The following is a 15,589-nucleotide window of genomic DNA, read 5'->3' as shown; positions in this document are numbered from 1 at the left end:
GACGTTGCCACAGGGTCGATCTTTAGTACATTTCCACTGCAGCTGGCCCTTTAACAAACACATCTTGGCATTGATGGCTGAAAAAAATGTGAATGAAATCCAGCCATTCATAAAAATAGGCTCTTGCTGCGCTGTGATTGGCCAAACCGAAGATTATGCATAATTCATGACCTCCAGAGACGCCATTGGCTACTTCACTTGACGGACAGGGCGGCTCAACCAATCAGCGGCCGTCTCTGCGTGCCGCTCGGAGCCCAAGGGAAAAACCGACCGGGCCATTAACGAAAAGCTCAGTCAAGTTTTGTGAGTCGAAGGAGGCACATCACTGTAACATTGCGCAGACAAATACTCGACTACAGACACTTTGTTTTTATATTTGTGGATATTAATACCGCATTTTCTCTCTAAAGAGGACGTCTATACACACAAACAAGGTAAGCTGCATTATTTATTCATGCGAAAACTTGCTCTCTTTTTTTTAAGCCGTGTTACGGGGTCGTTATTTTTCTTACACCATCTTATTTAAAGATATTTACTTTGACAACCATCTTATATCGGCTCGTATTAGTGTAACATACATGTTGTGTGTTGTATTTAAGCCGAACAGCGTGTGTTTAATCTGATTAGTTTATCTGCGTGGGTTTGGTTTATCAGCGCGAGCGCGACTGTTTGTGTTTTTCCTATTTTTTTTTTTATGAATGGACGGGCCGTTTTTTCTCTCCTCTGTTTCCACACGGGTCGAGTTTCACTTCATTGAGAAAAACAAGGGAGGGATGTGTGGGGGAAGGGCCGGGAGGAGGAGGAGGAGTAAGGGGGGGGGGAGAAATATCCCCCCCCCCCCTTACTCCCCAGCTTCAAAGCAAAACTTGCGAAAATGTGCACATTTTTACACATTCACCGTAGTGATAAAAGTTGGTTGGAAATACGCAGTAAACAAGTTAACTTTTTCGTTCATTAGGCAATGCCTTTGAAGCCGTAGTGAAAAAAATACAGACCAACCTCGTGAAAACTTTGGTGCGTTTTAGGACCCCTTCATGATTTAATCTTCCTTATTATAATCTACTGCTTCATTTACCCTCAGGTCATCACTGTTATTTCGAATAAAGTTACTTTTTTGGCCCTCATTTTGCAGTACAATTCTTGCAATGTGTGAATTCCATTAAAAAGTACCACTTCCTACTTTTAATTGTACACTTCAACCTTATTATAATCTACTCTGCTTTCATTTACCGTCAGTAGCTAATCACTGTTGTTTTTCCAAAAATAAGCACTACCTACTTTTCATTGACGTACTACAGTACCGTCTTTGATTGTTTGATCCACTTTGAGAAAAGTACAGTGAGTCCTGATGTTGTAAGTGTAATATGTGCTAGGCGTCAGTAATTATTGCCCTGCAGCTATCCTGTATTCGTCATCCATTAACAGGAGATATAGAGTGAGTCATATCAGCCTGCGGAGGGAGAATAGAGGGCAGATTTAGTGGCTTAGTTTTTCTGTTATTGTTGTTTCAAAGGGATTTTCTTATTACTAGTGTTTCTGACTACATCGAGGGTGCACAGAGTTCAACTTCTCCAAGTTGTAGCATCAATATTACCTCACAACTGTAGATGTAAGCCTCTATAAACTCTTTTACTGGTCTTTTTTGAAAGTGTTTGTGTTGCAGTGCATGCCACAATTAAGTGTAGATTTACTCTTAAATGGTGGAAATCACTCTTTTTAGGTCTTTTCCTCAACATTTCTAAGCTGATGATAGTGGAAAGTAGTGCCCACAGATGGCCAGTGAGTGTTATATAAGTGTATTAAATGTGCCGTGTGTTTACATTGTGCTGCTCCCTCTCTCACTCGGTATGGCCCAGTTCAAAGAGCTGTTTGTTGGTTAAATAACAAGCTGGTAGATGGTGGTGGCCTCGGCACATTATCACCACGTTTGCTGCTATATAAACACATGACAAAATACTGAAGCACGGTATGGCATTCATAATGGCAAAACATTAGGCAATAACATATTTGACATTGAAATTGTGTTCACCCTTATCTTTTGTACAAGCGGGGGAGTAAATATTTGATTCAAAAGCTTGTAAATCATTACATAGGGGTGAAAATGTTTTAGTTTTTTTTCAAATGACAAATAATGTAAACGCCTACAGTTAAATGTAAGACAAAGGGAACCTTTATTCATGCAAAACCTGCACAAAGAAATACGTTTTACTGTAAAGTTTTTCAATTCTCAGTGACTTAAAGAATAGGAGGCTCATGTTATACAACAAATACCTGTTGTTACTTAAACACAATTGGTCAGCGTAGGCTAGCTGGCTGCGTTATTCATTTCCAAAACAAACTATAATAATAACTGTACAAATTGTATTGTATGTGATTTCTCACCGGATCACACAAAGTGAATCTTACAACTTTGACTTTTCTGCAGACTATCAGTAGCAAAACACTTTAAAATCCGTAAGTTTGGAATTTACAGTTCAAATCAAACACATTTCCCCCCTGACCCGCTAAGAAACTCATTAATTGCAGAAAAAGAACCCCTTTATGACCCTGTGCTGTATGTTTTTCCAATCTTGTGTTTTCCAGTGACCCTCAAAGTGACCCGGGCGCTGTCGCTTTAAAGCGAACGCGAACACCTCCCCCTCCCCCCAAATATCGGAGCCCCCCCCCTTCCAATCAAGCAGATAACATGGACGGATTCTACGACCAGCAAGTCCCATTTATGGTCCCACCCAGCGTAAGTGGACACATGCCAGCTTCTCTCCTGCTGGTCACTATAGATCACTGTACATTTCAAACACACTTTTATTACATTTCCCTTTTTTCTCCTTCTTCATGTTTTAACATTTCTATCTTTTCTCTCCCAGCAGCACAAGTCTCACGTGGAGGAGCTTTCTCACATCAGGCCTGTGAGCGACAGGAAGAGGAAGTTTGTGGACACAGAGCTCGCCCAGGACACAGAAGGTAAACGTCAGGATGTTAATAAACAGTTCATAATTTAGCTGCAAAGATTCATCAAATGATTGTAAATTACAAAATTAATTACCAGCTTTTTTTAATAGAAAACTCAACGTTTTCTAATTCCAACTTCTTAAATGTGAATTATTTCTGGGTTTTTTACTCCTCAGTGACATTAAGCTAAATATATTTTAAGTTGTGTACAAGACATTTTAGGAAATGTTCTTGGGTTACCTTTTGGGGAAACACTGATTCAAATTTTCTGACATTTCTTCGACCAAAACAAACCAATAATCCACAGATTAACGACAATGTAATTAATCAGGATTGACATCTTTAAAACCTTTATTTCATATATTTTACTTACTTTTTTCAGATCTCTTCCAAGACCTAAGTCAGCTTCAAGAAATCTGGATCGCAGAAGGTAAGTTATTTTATACATAAAGTTATATTTTCTTTTTTTGGGATAAAGGTCCTGTATTATCTCTAATGTTTGACATGCATCTCTTAGTCTTATTTGTGTTCTAAATAGTGAACAAGATTAAGTATTTTCATTAAAGATTAACTTGATAAGAATGTGAACTATTGTTTTTTTGTGTGTTAGCAATTGCTGCACGAAGAGCAAAGTCCTCTGCATGAGAAACTGCTGACAACGACCCTGTTTGTTTTTCTAAAAGTAACTTTCTCTCCATGTCCACTTAGATTACATTCCTGCTCTCTGGCATAGTGTCTTGGATGTTGGCTGTGAGTTTGCTCGATTGTTCTCACATGTGAAACCCTCTCTTATGTCTTCACAGCCCAGGTGCCCGATGACGAACAGTTTGTCCCAGACTTCCAGTCGGATAGCTGTGAGTACCTGATTTACATTGTTCTGATTTCCCGGGTCAATCCGTGGCCATGATTTTGGTGTTTTAGCTCAGCCTGGTTCTTGGCAGAGGGATTCAAACTGCAGTGGCTATTCTGGCATTTCTCACCACCTTCTGGTATGATGAAGTGCTTTTCTCAAAGTACTGTTTCTGATTGTATGCTCAGGTCACCTCTCTTTCATCGAAATGTCTTCATCAACTCTTCCAAACACAGCTCTGGGAAAGGCTGCTCTCCTCCTCCCCCTCCATTTTGAGTTTAATCAGCCGATTGGCATGGGGCATCACATGAGCCAAGCTCCTAATCTGATTTCACACTTTCCCGCACTCTGGCCCTGCTGCTGAGGCGGCTCGATTCCAGCGGATAGCTTCAGATCTGTCTCGCTTTACACAACCCATCCCCGAAAAATCTTAACCCGTTCTTAATCCATACAGCCTCCTCTGCACATTTCCTTTAGGCTGCAGCTGAGGGATATGTTTGAATGATGCCCAATGAAGCTTTTTACGACCTCCTCCACTCCCCTCTGTCCTTCTAAATTTATGTTTTCGTCTGATGCGTAGGAGGTGCAGACGGGGTGTGGCAGCTACTCTATAAAATCTTTGCAAATGTGGTAAAGCGAGCTACGAACTGACCTTGAGTGCTGCAACATGTTATTGAGGTCGATGCATAGACATGTATGCATTTTTATGGAGTGCCCAATCTAAGTTTGTTGGTGTATAGTCTGCTTAATGGAAGGTGTGGGTCCATGACCTTGGATTGTTAGTTTCCGGTGTGTGTGTGTGTGTGTTGTACAGAGAAGAGATGTTGGCAGTGACTTCTGTTGCCGTGCTGCAGGCCGCTCCCTCTCACAAAGTCGCCTATTCACCAGAACCACAATTTTCCGATGTGAGCTTCAGTCAGTAGGACATCACATGGGGTGAAGCGGCGTTCCACTGACCCGAGCTGAACCATATTCAAGTTTGCTTCGGAGTGGAATGGCACTATCAGTTTATAGTGGATTGGTAGTTCTAATGTTTTGAAGTTAGAGGTTAAAGTCTAATGCTGCAACTAATGACTTTATTCATTTTGAGATAGAAGTATAGTTAAAAAAAATCACAAAAGGATGTCTTAAAATGTCTAGTTTTAATCAGCCCAAAACTCAAAAATATTAACTTTTATTATAGTATAAAATGCAATAAAAGTGAACCCCATGAGGACAGACAAGGGTTCAAATGAAGATCATTTGAATATTGCATTAAAAATACAAGTGACAGTATACTCTAAAATAACAAAATGTGTACATAAATAGTTATGATCAGATAAATATATCTACATTTAAAAATTGCAAAAATTACTTTAAAGGGTTGATCAAGTGTCAACATATTGGTGATTAACTATTTGTCAACGGAGTGATGCAGATCTAGTACAGGCCCGTTTGTGTAGAGTAAGAAAAGAAGCCTGATGTCTTCATTACTTACTTTTCTGCTGCTGCTCGGGTCCATCAGCACGCCGGTGATTTATTTGGCCCCGGGCTCCTCTGCGCCGAGGGATCCAGTTTCTGCCCGGCTATTATGTGGCGCCCCGGAAACTGCAGCCGATACGCAGAGAGCAGCAGCAGCTAGTGTCTAATGGTTACAGCGCGGGAGAAGAAAATCATTGGCCGCCATTAGATTACAGCCACACTGATTCATGGGTATTGGTATTGGCGGGTCCTAATGGGAATCAGACGAGGACTTTGATAGCTTTTGTGTGTGTAGTGCAGTCAGTATTGTGCTACCTAGCAGCGCTGGATGGATGGCGTGTGTTCAGAGTCCACTGTCATTAGAGCGCATGATAAATTGCTGCTAAGTGTCTCTTGTCAGTCGAGGGAATACACAGGCGTCGTCCATTTATCCATCAATTCCAAATGTGGTTAAGAGAACTGCTGCACTTCTGTTCATGGCTTCAATTAGGTGATATCTGGAGTTGATCTAATGCACTCTCTTTGTATGTCTCCAGTGATGTTTCATGGTCAGCCACCGGCCAAGATCAAACGCGAGCTGAATCCCGCCAAAGAGTTTTCTCCTTGTCGCCAGGATAGGAGTCCCATGCCCTACGGAGAGAAGTGCCTTTACAGCTACAGGTATGTCCTGGGTCATCACAGAGAGAAAGCTACTTTAGCCCCACGGTCAAACCAGAAGTCACACGCCTGGGTATTATCCTTTCCTCAGACTATCATGTTTTAACTACTTTTAGTATTGATTTTAACGTTATGTTTGCTTGTTCACAAGGCTCTCAATGGTATACGTCTGGCCAACATTACTACATTTAGTTGTTTGTTTTATAATCCTCAAAGGCCTCTTACATCCCTGTTGCTTTTTTAAAAAAAATCATCAAACAAAAGCCTTTTTTTAACAATGCATCAAAAACATGGCATTCCTTCTACCTAAGACTAAAGAAGGTGAACACCTGTTTATTCAGTATTGCCTTTAACTTGCTCTCACTCTTATGTTTGAAAGGTGCTCTATGAATTCATGTCTTATCATTACAAAGACCATGATGGCTGCCGCTGGATATCCTCTTGATTCTGACTGTCTCTGTTTCCTCAGTGCCTGTGACAGGAAGCCCTCTCCCGGGTTCAAGCCATTAACCCCCCCCTCCACGCCGGTCTCTCCCTGCGGCCCCTCCAGCGCGCACACTCCCCCTCCTCACTCCCACGTAGCCCATCCCACACGTCCAGTGCACGTACAGCAGCCAATCACAGCGAGCGCAGGCTCCCCCAACCAGCAGGCGCTCTCTGTGCACAGCCCCCCCTTCGCCGTGCCCTGCGCCCCCATCAGCCAGGATGCCAACAACTTCTCCCCTGAGCACAGGTGAGCACTCGCAGTTTGCCTAGGGGTGGGCAAATGGCTGAAGAAGGCTTTACTTGAGTAAAAGTACCAATATCAATTTTTGTCAAAATCCTTAATTACAAGTAAAAATCCTGGATCAAAATGTTGTTGTCCTTAAAGTATAAAAGTAAAAGTGATCATTGTGTCAAAACCTTTATGTGTGTGTATAATTGTATTTAATTTTACACACACATAAAGGTTTTGACATATTTTTGCATAATTGTATCTAATTTTAAGAAAGTTTAGTCAAATTCTGGATGGAAATTATTACTGCCGATTTGTATTCCATATTTTGTTCCATTCCATTTCTATGTAAAAACTGTTATATTTTACTATATTTTTTATTATTTGTAATGTTTTTCTCTATCTGTGTTTTTAATTTTTTACTTTTCTGTATGCACCACGACACCAAGTCAAATTCCTCGTACGTGTGAACCTACCTGGTGATCAACCTGATTCTGATCCGGAGAGGGTGTTTCTGTTCATTTCGTGTCTTTGCGCGCATTATTCCTGAACAGAGACCTCATCTCTCTTTCCCCTCCATCTCCTCCATCTCCAGGTTCCAGCGGCAGATGTCAGAGCCATGCCTCCCTTTCCCCCCCTCAGAGAGCCAGGCGCGCCCCCACTTCCTGCCCCAGCCTCCCAGCAGCCACCACAGCCTGCCCCGCGACGGCCGGCCGCCGTACCACCGCCAGATGTCCGAGCCGCTGGTAGCCGTGCCGCCCCAGGGCTTCAAGCAAGAGCTCATCGACCCGCGCTACGCAGAGCAGGGCGTCCCCTCCATGGGGCCCCCAGGTGCTCCACAGGGGCCCCCGCGCCAAGCTTTCCACCCCATGGCCATCAAGCAGGAGCCACGAGACTTCTGCTTCGATTCTGGTGAGTAGAGATGGGTAGTTGTGGTGATAAAATAAGTAGAGAAGGGTCCATTACCTCGTCGAGATGTCACCGAGGAGAATGCACAATTGAGAATAAATAACGTAATGTCAATACTTGCATTTATTTGCAAGTTATTTTCTTTTTTTTAGGATTTGTTGTCCGGGACTATTTAGCACCACAATACTATTTTCAGAATCATATATTACATATTTATCCTGTAACAAATATTGCACCTCCTGCAATTTGAATACTGCACAACCCCATTTTGTGATTTTGATTACAATTAGTTTCGCAGCCCTACTCCTGCAGATTTGTTTCTCTGCATAGAAAGCATTGAAGTGTATCGCTGGCTGTGTGAAAGCCATTGTACAGGGCTGTGAAAGTGGAGCGGGCAGAGGGTGAGGAATGTGCCTCTCTGTGTTTGTTCTGGGCGCCAACACTCGCCTGTGAGTTTTAGCACGGCCACTAAGGTGCTCATTTCACACACACACACACACACACACACACACACACACACACACACACACACACACACACACACACACACACACACACACATACTCTCCTTTAAAGCCTGAATGGTTCCTCCAGAGGCATGCCAGCAAAGTAAAAGTGGGACTTTTATCTCAGCCTAAGCCTCAAAGGGCAAAAAGGAAATGGGTCACGCAGCCAGGTGCGGGGAACGTCTTCACTGAGCCTACCTGGAATAGATCTGGGTCGCAGCCCTCAGAGGACTGAGTGACCTGCGGCACAGCGAGATGATTGTAAGAGCCTGCAGATTTCTGCTTTATACAGAATGCATAAAGGGGCCAAACGGTGCCTGTCCTCTGCACAAAGCCTCGGCAAACAGAGGCTGTTTACTCGGTTTAAATCAAACAAGCCGGAGCCACTGTCGCTGCATTGTTTGATCCGAACGCCCACACACCCAGCTGTTGTCCCTACATCCTCTTTTCCTGAAACTCAAACAACTTTTTTTTTTAATCTTTTCTCACTCACTCCAGTATTTTCTATCAGTCCCTTTCTGCCTGTTGTCCGACCGGCTGGCCGCTCAGTGACGTAATCACCACAAATCCTCTTAGCATCTTATGGCCTTTTAAATACCTACGTCACACAGGCCTCGTATCTGTAGATGGGTGAGTGAAGGGCATGCCAACATGGATCATCATGTCAGCAGGGCCGTGTAACCGCGATACTCATCACGATACAACTTCATATTAGTGTTGCTGTAAACAAGGCCTTATTTACTGGATTCATCTTATTTAATGAAAAGTTTCATAACAGAGGACACACCGCCATAATGCAGCAATTGTTAATCAAAACGTATTTTAATTTGTAATCATTCAAATCAATGGGATATGTTTTTAGTATTTCTAATAATCTACTAGTATCTGCTACAAATCTTTGCCTATAAACTGTTATATCAAATGTGGCATGGATGCACTGCAGCAATATGTTCTCACACTGCTCATTTTAACCAGAGCTTCTTTTTATTAGGGCTGGTTTTTGTTGTTATGTTACTTCAAGATTTGAAGTGGTGCTTTGTGGAGCTTTACAGATCTGTATCTTCTAATTGACAATAGCAAACAGTTAGACGCCAAGTGACTATAAATGTCTTTATCTGCCATTATTGTTGGTGCTCTAGAAAACGGATTCATGTCGGAGATAATTAGCCATCATCTAAATGCATTGAACAGAGGAAGTCTTTCTTTGCTCTTTCTCCTCACGCATGGGTTAGACTTGGCTCCACCAGTGACTTCCTGCAGACTCTTCTCTTAAGTGAGGACAAGCGGAGACAGAGACTTAAGGAAACACTTGCTCAAGATTGATGTGTGGTTGCCTTATCAGCAGACAGGAAACAGCATAATAGATGGTGTGTGTAGGGGGGGGGGGGGGGTGATGCTCACTGCAGACACACTGCAAACGGAAGACAGGCCTTGACCCCCCCGGGGGGCGGACTGGTGTAACTCGATTGTCATTGAGATTGAATACAGCAACCATGGTGCTAATCTTATTTAAAGGCTTGGTGGACATGCGGGGGATGTTGTGTGCAGTGTATTCGGATTCAAGATTTAGTGTGTGCGCATTTTCTGTCCAGCTGTTGGAGCTGCAGTCTAAATCGGCCATTGATTGGTCAAAAAAAGCAGCCTTCTCTCAGAAGAGTCTGGTGGCTATAAGGAGAGCTCATCCATTGCATGTTTGTAAATTAAAGGAATGATCCAAATCCCTGTTGAGATTGTTGTAACCTTAACTCCATACACATAGCATCCACCATGTGTTTATTGTGACTTGAAACACTCCTATAGTGTGGACTGACTTGTCTATAAACGGCAGACAATTATCAAAGCTGTGTTTCTTTGTACTCGGTGGCACTGATCCAGAAATATCTGTCAGCTGCGCGGCGGATTTGATGCATTAAACATCTGATATGACAGTGAGGAAGTCTCTGGTCTAAATGCATCTTCTTTCTTTGTTTACAGAAGTGCCTAACTGTCAGTCATCGTTTGGGAGAGCGGGGAGCTTCTACCAAAATAACCATGAAAGTAAGTTATGTCTCAGAATGATTTAATTAGCCAAGTCCTTCTGGTTGGGACCCCCTGACTCATGGAGCTGGTTAAAGCGCAGTATTGGGCGAGAGGATATCGGGTCAGCAGCGATGAAATGACAGCTCGAAGGGGAAGTGAAAGTATCAATGAATCTGTCGCTGCTCCACACACACTGTGCATCTCTCACATCAGCAGTTGGCACAAGCTCAGCTCAATATAAGCTTCCAGTCTTGGGAAGCTGCCCAGATATATTGCTTTGCATGCAGTTTGGGTCTCTGGGTCTGGGTCTCTGTTTCCCACGCTCTCTCTGCTCGTCATCCCATTAATGTCGCATTTCTTTCTTTCTTCCATTGCAGGTTTCTCCTTTGACAGAGAGACTCAGCTGTACTTTGACGACACCTGTGTGGTCCCTGAGAGACTAGAAGGTAAGACTGGAAATACAAATAGAAATGAATGTACAAAGCGCAGATCCACCAAAGCCAATGTGGCATTTACTGGCCCCTAATAGGACCCTACCTCACACATTTGGAAGTTAGTCTTCTGACCTCTGTGTGTTTATGAGCTTCAATTGGTAACACACACACAACGTGAAAACAGAGGTGTTGCATTTTAAATAATCAGAAAGTTTAATAACCACTTTAATAGCCATGTCAGAATAGTTCTCGTTTTGGATTTCAGGGGGAGTTCATGTGAATTCTCCCAGTCTCTAACATGGATGTGTAATAAGAACTGGATACAGCGTGGGAGGCGGGGTCTCGTTCTTTCCTATGAGAGCTGCTCATTGGCGCATGAAGACAAAATGGCCCAACTTTTGAGAGAGCGAAAATGTCACAGATTACCCATCATGCCTGGCTGTCAGAGCAGAAGAACCCGTATGTGCGCTCACAGAGCATGCATCCCTTAAGCCCCGCCCCCCGAGCTCCCACTCTCGGCTCAGTAGAATGAATGGAGACAGAAAATAAATCTAGATCCGCTGATTTACAGACGTTTCTTTCCCGATGTTAGTCAATGGGGAAAAGTCTTTCTGGGCCCAGTGACATCACGGACTGATACGGAAGTTGTAGTACCGCCGTTTGGACACAACGAATATTTTCATCAGAGTCCGGCGCACTTCCTGGGGGCTTGGTCTCTAACTCATATTTCTGATTATTCTAACCCTACTTGAATGAAGGACAAATGCCTATCTTTCAATGTTAATAAAAGAGATTTTTTTTTGTGTGTATCGGCCAATTGATTCAGATCTGCTGCAAAATGTAACTAGTTCTTTCTAGGTCTGTGCTACACCCTTCCACCAAGTATAAACAAATCTGATAAATCTATTAGATTTTCTGTAATCCTGCAGATAGACAAACCGAGGCAAAAACCTCTCAAAAAAACGTATCTAGATAAAATATCGTAAAAAAATATCTAGCCCAAAAGTACTAGATATTGTTGAACATGTTCTGAGTCCAGTCCTTTGGCTTTGCTCTCGGTGCATAATGAACAGCGAGTCCACTTCACAGTGTCCATCTGGCAGGAATGTCTCACCACACAGAGTACAGTCCTCACTGACACTTTTCCTTCTCCTTCTGCCTCCTTTTTCCATCTCTCTCTCTCTCTCTCTCTCTCTCTCTCCTCTCCTCTCCTCTCCTGCTCCTCTTCCTCTTCCTCTCACAGGTAAAGTAAAGCAGGAGCCCTCTGTGTTTCGTGACGGACCCCCCTATCAGCGCCGCGGCTCCCTGCAGCTCTGGCAGTTTCTGGTCACGTTACTGGACGACCCGGCTAACGGACAATTCATCGCCTGGACCGGCCGCGGCATGGAGTTCAAACTGATCGAGCCCGAGGAGGTGAGTCCTTCACAACAACTCATGTCTTCTGTCCAGATCTCCTACTACCAGACGTTTACTACCTTTTGATTCTATTATATTCTATTTGATTTGATTTACTTGCACTGCTATTATCTGTTTTATGGTGTTGCACTGTTGGAGGAGCCTGTGACCTAAGAATGTCCTTGTCAGAACTACTCTGTAGCTATGTTCACATGACAATGAAAGCCTTGAATCTTGAATTTGCTGCAGCTCCTAACTCACTCTTTGTGTGTCCTCAGGTGGCTCGTCGCTGGGGCATCCAGAAGAACCGGCCGGCCATGAACTACGACAAGCTGAGCCGCTCGCTGCGCTACTACTACGAGAAGGGCATCATGCAGAAGGTAAAGGCACGTTCACCCCTTTTCCTTTCTCTCCCCACACCCCCACCCCTCTGCAACTATGTCCTATTATCTCCCATAGAGTCTGAATGATTAACTCTAGCCCGCTTCTTCTACTAAATATATAATCCTGTGTATTATTATATTTATGGGAAGTATTTTCTGCCTCAGATCAGAATAGGGAAGATTTGATCATAATGAAAGTATGACTTAAACAACACATACCGTGTCAAAGACAACACAATTACAGGTGTGCAGGTTGTCTATTTGTTTGTATTCCCCCCGCCCCCCCACGGAATAAAACAAGATTAATAGTACAAAAACATTTAAAATGATAGACAAACAAATGGTTGAAATCACAGCACAAAAGAAAAGAAAACGACAACAACAACAACAACAACAAAAATACATAAAAAGGTTGAGATAAATGGTTGACTATTGTAAATCTGTGTTCTAATTCAGTTAAAAATGATGGATCAGTTAGGGAAGAGTACACAGTTTCAAACGTTCCATGTACGTACAAAATGGTTGCCATGTCCTATAAAATGTACAAGTGGAGCCACCCAAAGTACACTTTATTTTCTCATGTGTAGAAACTTCATAAGTTCTGTCACCCACTGGACATGAGTGGGAGACGCCTCCTGCTTCCACCTCATACGTATAAGTCGCCTAGCAATTAGGGAAGCAAAAGCTAATATGCTTAAACATTCAATTAAATATATGTGTTTTGATGTCCCTCAGGTGGCCGGTGAGAGGTACGTGTACAAGTTTGTGTGCGACCCCGAGGCTCTCTTCTCCATGGCGTTCCCCGACAACCAGAGGCCCAACCTCAAGGTGGACCCAGACAGCCTGCCGGGCCCCGAGGAGGACACGGTGCCCCTCACTCACTACGAGGAGAACGCCCCCTACCTGCTGGACGCCAGCGAGCAGTGTGTGGCAGGTCTGCCCTTCCCCGACGGCTACGGCTACTAAAAGCAAAACACACATGGACACGCAAACACTCCCAAAGTCGCCCGAAAAAAATCCAGAGCTGGAACTTGCTGAGTCGCTTGGAGGGCAAATTCCTCTCCTGCTCCCTGGAAAAAAACCTTCATAAAACTCTGATGAAGCTCCCAAGCTAAGAATGAATGAGGGGGAAAGAAAAAAAGCCTGCGACAGCTCCTCTCCTGCGAGTGAAAGAGAGAGGTTGTGTAACCAGTGAAGAGGAACTGGACTGCAAGAGGCCGCTTCTGCTGCAGAGACCAAATAAAAGCGAAGCCACGTGGCGCCATCTTTAAAAGAACTGACCAGGGGGGGGGGGGAAAACCCACTTTGTACAAGAGTCGTTCTGATTTTGTGACAATCTGCTTTTCTTAAAAACAATCAAGTAACCAATAGAGTTTTAAATACAAACTAATTCTAAATGCAGCACTATTCTATAGTTGCCTTTTTTTGGGTCGCCCCCATTCTTATGTCGCCACATCCGTGAAAGGGCTTTAATTTGCATAGCACGGATTCAAGATGGAAAACATATATTCTAAACTCACAGATCACTTAGTTTTCTGTAGATACATTTTAGTTTGCATCCGCCAGCTGTTCTTTAGAGACCCAGGCCTCTCAGGTTTCTGGGGCGTTGCTGTATTTCAGGCTCGTTGGTTGGGCTGCTCTCTCTCGTGTACATGTTACGTTCTTTAACCGCTTCTGCCCGTGTAAGAGATTGTATCCGCTTCCCTTTAGAAACTGCAGTCTATACAGTACACTCCTCATGTCTGCTCATCACTGCTGGGTCCCTTTTTATTATACCGCTCCAAGTTTTAGAGATGATTAGCACTCCATCTCCTCCATTTCAAAAGGGATGCAAGTATTTCCCCTGATAAATGTATGATAAAATGGTCACGTTGCTCCTATTTCTTTTTTATTTTGTATCTCTGTCTGGGTGCTTCATGTTTTCCTCGGCAGTGTACTAGTTACTCTGATGCACCAGTATGGCAGGCTGCATCGGGATGTTGCATGCAAAGTAAAAACGAAATAAAGAAGGGTGACTTTCTCCTTCTTTCGGACACCTCTGCCAGTCACAAGTGGTCAACAGGAGGCTTCTCTTTGCATGGTGTAAGACTGTGTCCACTAACATATCGCTTTACTGTCTCTGGACAAAGAAGATATTTGTGATATTCTCTGCATTTGTTGTCTGTGTGTTCATTATGTATGTTTCTTAATATGGGGGGGAGGGCGAAGACAAACGTATATAAAGTATATATTTTTGCTATAAGGCTGCATTTGTTTTGATTTTAATGTAAAAGCTGTATAGTTCTGGCTCTAATAGACAATGTAGCTTTTTAAATCTTGATCCTTTACAAAGCTACTACTGCAGACTGTTTCTTTAAGAGGCCTCAAGGTTGGAGAATGGAGGAGACGATGTTATTCTCTTGCCTGTAAAAGTGTGTGTGTGTGTGTGTGTGTGAACGCCGGAGTTCCATCAAAGGTGAACACACACATTATATCATGGGCTCCACTCCAGGCACAGGGATTGTCTGCACTTGTATAGGCTTCAGTCCCCTCCCCTCACAATGTGTTTCTTACACTGCTGAGTTTATGATAATCTGTACTGGGTACAATAAACGGTCCTTTATGCTTCATTGCCTGCAGTCCTGGTGTGTTTCATCATATTCCCCCTCCTCCTCCTCCTTGCTCTGGGTCAGTCAGCTGACTTCGGGCTGCTGTGGTCTGGCAGTCTCTGCTTGACCTGGCTCATTTCTACATCACATGCTTCTCTAAGTTTCTGGGTAAATGATTACTCTGTTTTGACCTGAAAAACACTCCCATGTCTGTGTTTCATTTTCTTAACACAAATGCTTTAGCTCATTAAGTGAGAAATCTTACAATCAGTATTAACCTTGTCATGACAATGTTTAACTTAACTACTTACAGGCATGTCACACAGATGCCTTGCTTTAATCTAAATAATGCCTCAATTTGACAATATAGATTATTTAAAAATGCTAACACATGGGAAGTAGGAGTTTAGTTTTTTTATTTCTCAAATTGCATTGTCAATTCTAAAAATGTTTTGTAATGTTTTATTTTTAAAGCGTCATGCTGATAGCAGAAAATGGCGCCTAACATTGCTCCAAAATGTTACAAATCTTAATGCAGGGTAGCATTTAAAAAGTCCTAAACCTAATTTGGGATTCTCAGTATTTATTATTGCAGTAAAAATTATTTGTCAAGAGAAAAAAAATATCACAAAAATCTGATTTTTGCCAATCCACAAAATCAACATTAGCTACATTTGTGTAGAATGTGTAGAAAACAAATAAACTAAATAGATGTACCGTAGT

At 42.9% G+C, this 15,589-nt stretch overlaps 1 protein-coding gene across 4 annotated transcripts; it reads left to right on the top strand.

The window, feature by feature from the left end:
• Positions 1–302: 302 nt before the first annotated feature.
• On the top strand, positions 303–14,889 carry etv5a (ETS variant transcription factor 5a). 4 transcript variants are annotated; one of them, XM_034146512.1, is made up of 13 exons: positions 303–434; positions 2,584–2,734; positions 2,868–2,961; positions 3,332–3,379; positions 3,753–3,803; positions 5,797–5,920; positions 6,387–6,650; positions 7,228–7,544; positions 10,022–10,084; positions 10,444–10,512; positions 11,744–11,913; positions 12,174–12,275; positions 13,014–14,889. In XM_034146512.1, exons 2-13 carry the CDS (start codon positions 2,687–2,689, stop codon positions 13,242–13,244), a joined length of 1,581 nt encoding a protein of 526 aa, XP_034002403.1. In that variant the 5' UTR covers positions 303–434; positions 2,584–2,686; the 3' UTR covers positions 13,245–14,889. The 4 variants fall into 4 exon arrangements, with proteins under 4 accessions (XP_034002403.1, XP_034002401.1, XP_034002402.1 ...); XM_034146510.1 differs by having other exon boundaries at positions 12,174–12,281; XM_034146511.1 differs by having other exon boundaries at positions 2,865–2,961.
• Positions 14,890–15,589: the final 700 nt, after the last annotated feature.

This window comes from Trematomus bernacchii, unplaced genomic scaffold (genome assembly GCF_902827165.1).
Source record: "Trematomus bernacchii unplaced genomic scaffold, fTreBer1.1, whole genome shotgun sequence".
Lineage (NCBI taxonomy): Eukaryota > Metazoa > Chordata > Actinopteri > Perciformes > Nototheniidae > Trematomus > Trematomus bernacchii.
This window is presented reverse-complemented; position numbering and strand designations above follow the sequence as displayed.

Coding starts and splice junctions, on each gene's coding strand:
- etv5a (XM_034146509.1), top strand. CDS start 2,687: ATGGACGGATTCTACGACCAGCAAGTCCCATTTATGGTCCCACCCAGC. Junction 2,735..2,864: donor CATTTATGGTCCCACCCAGC/GTAAGTGGACAC, acceptor TTTCTCTCCCAG/CAGCACAAGTCTCACGTGGA. Junction 10,085..10,443: donor CTACCAAAATAACCATGAAA/GTAAGTTATGTC, acceptor CTTCCATTGCAG/GTTTCTCCTTTGACAGAGAG.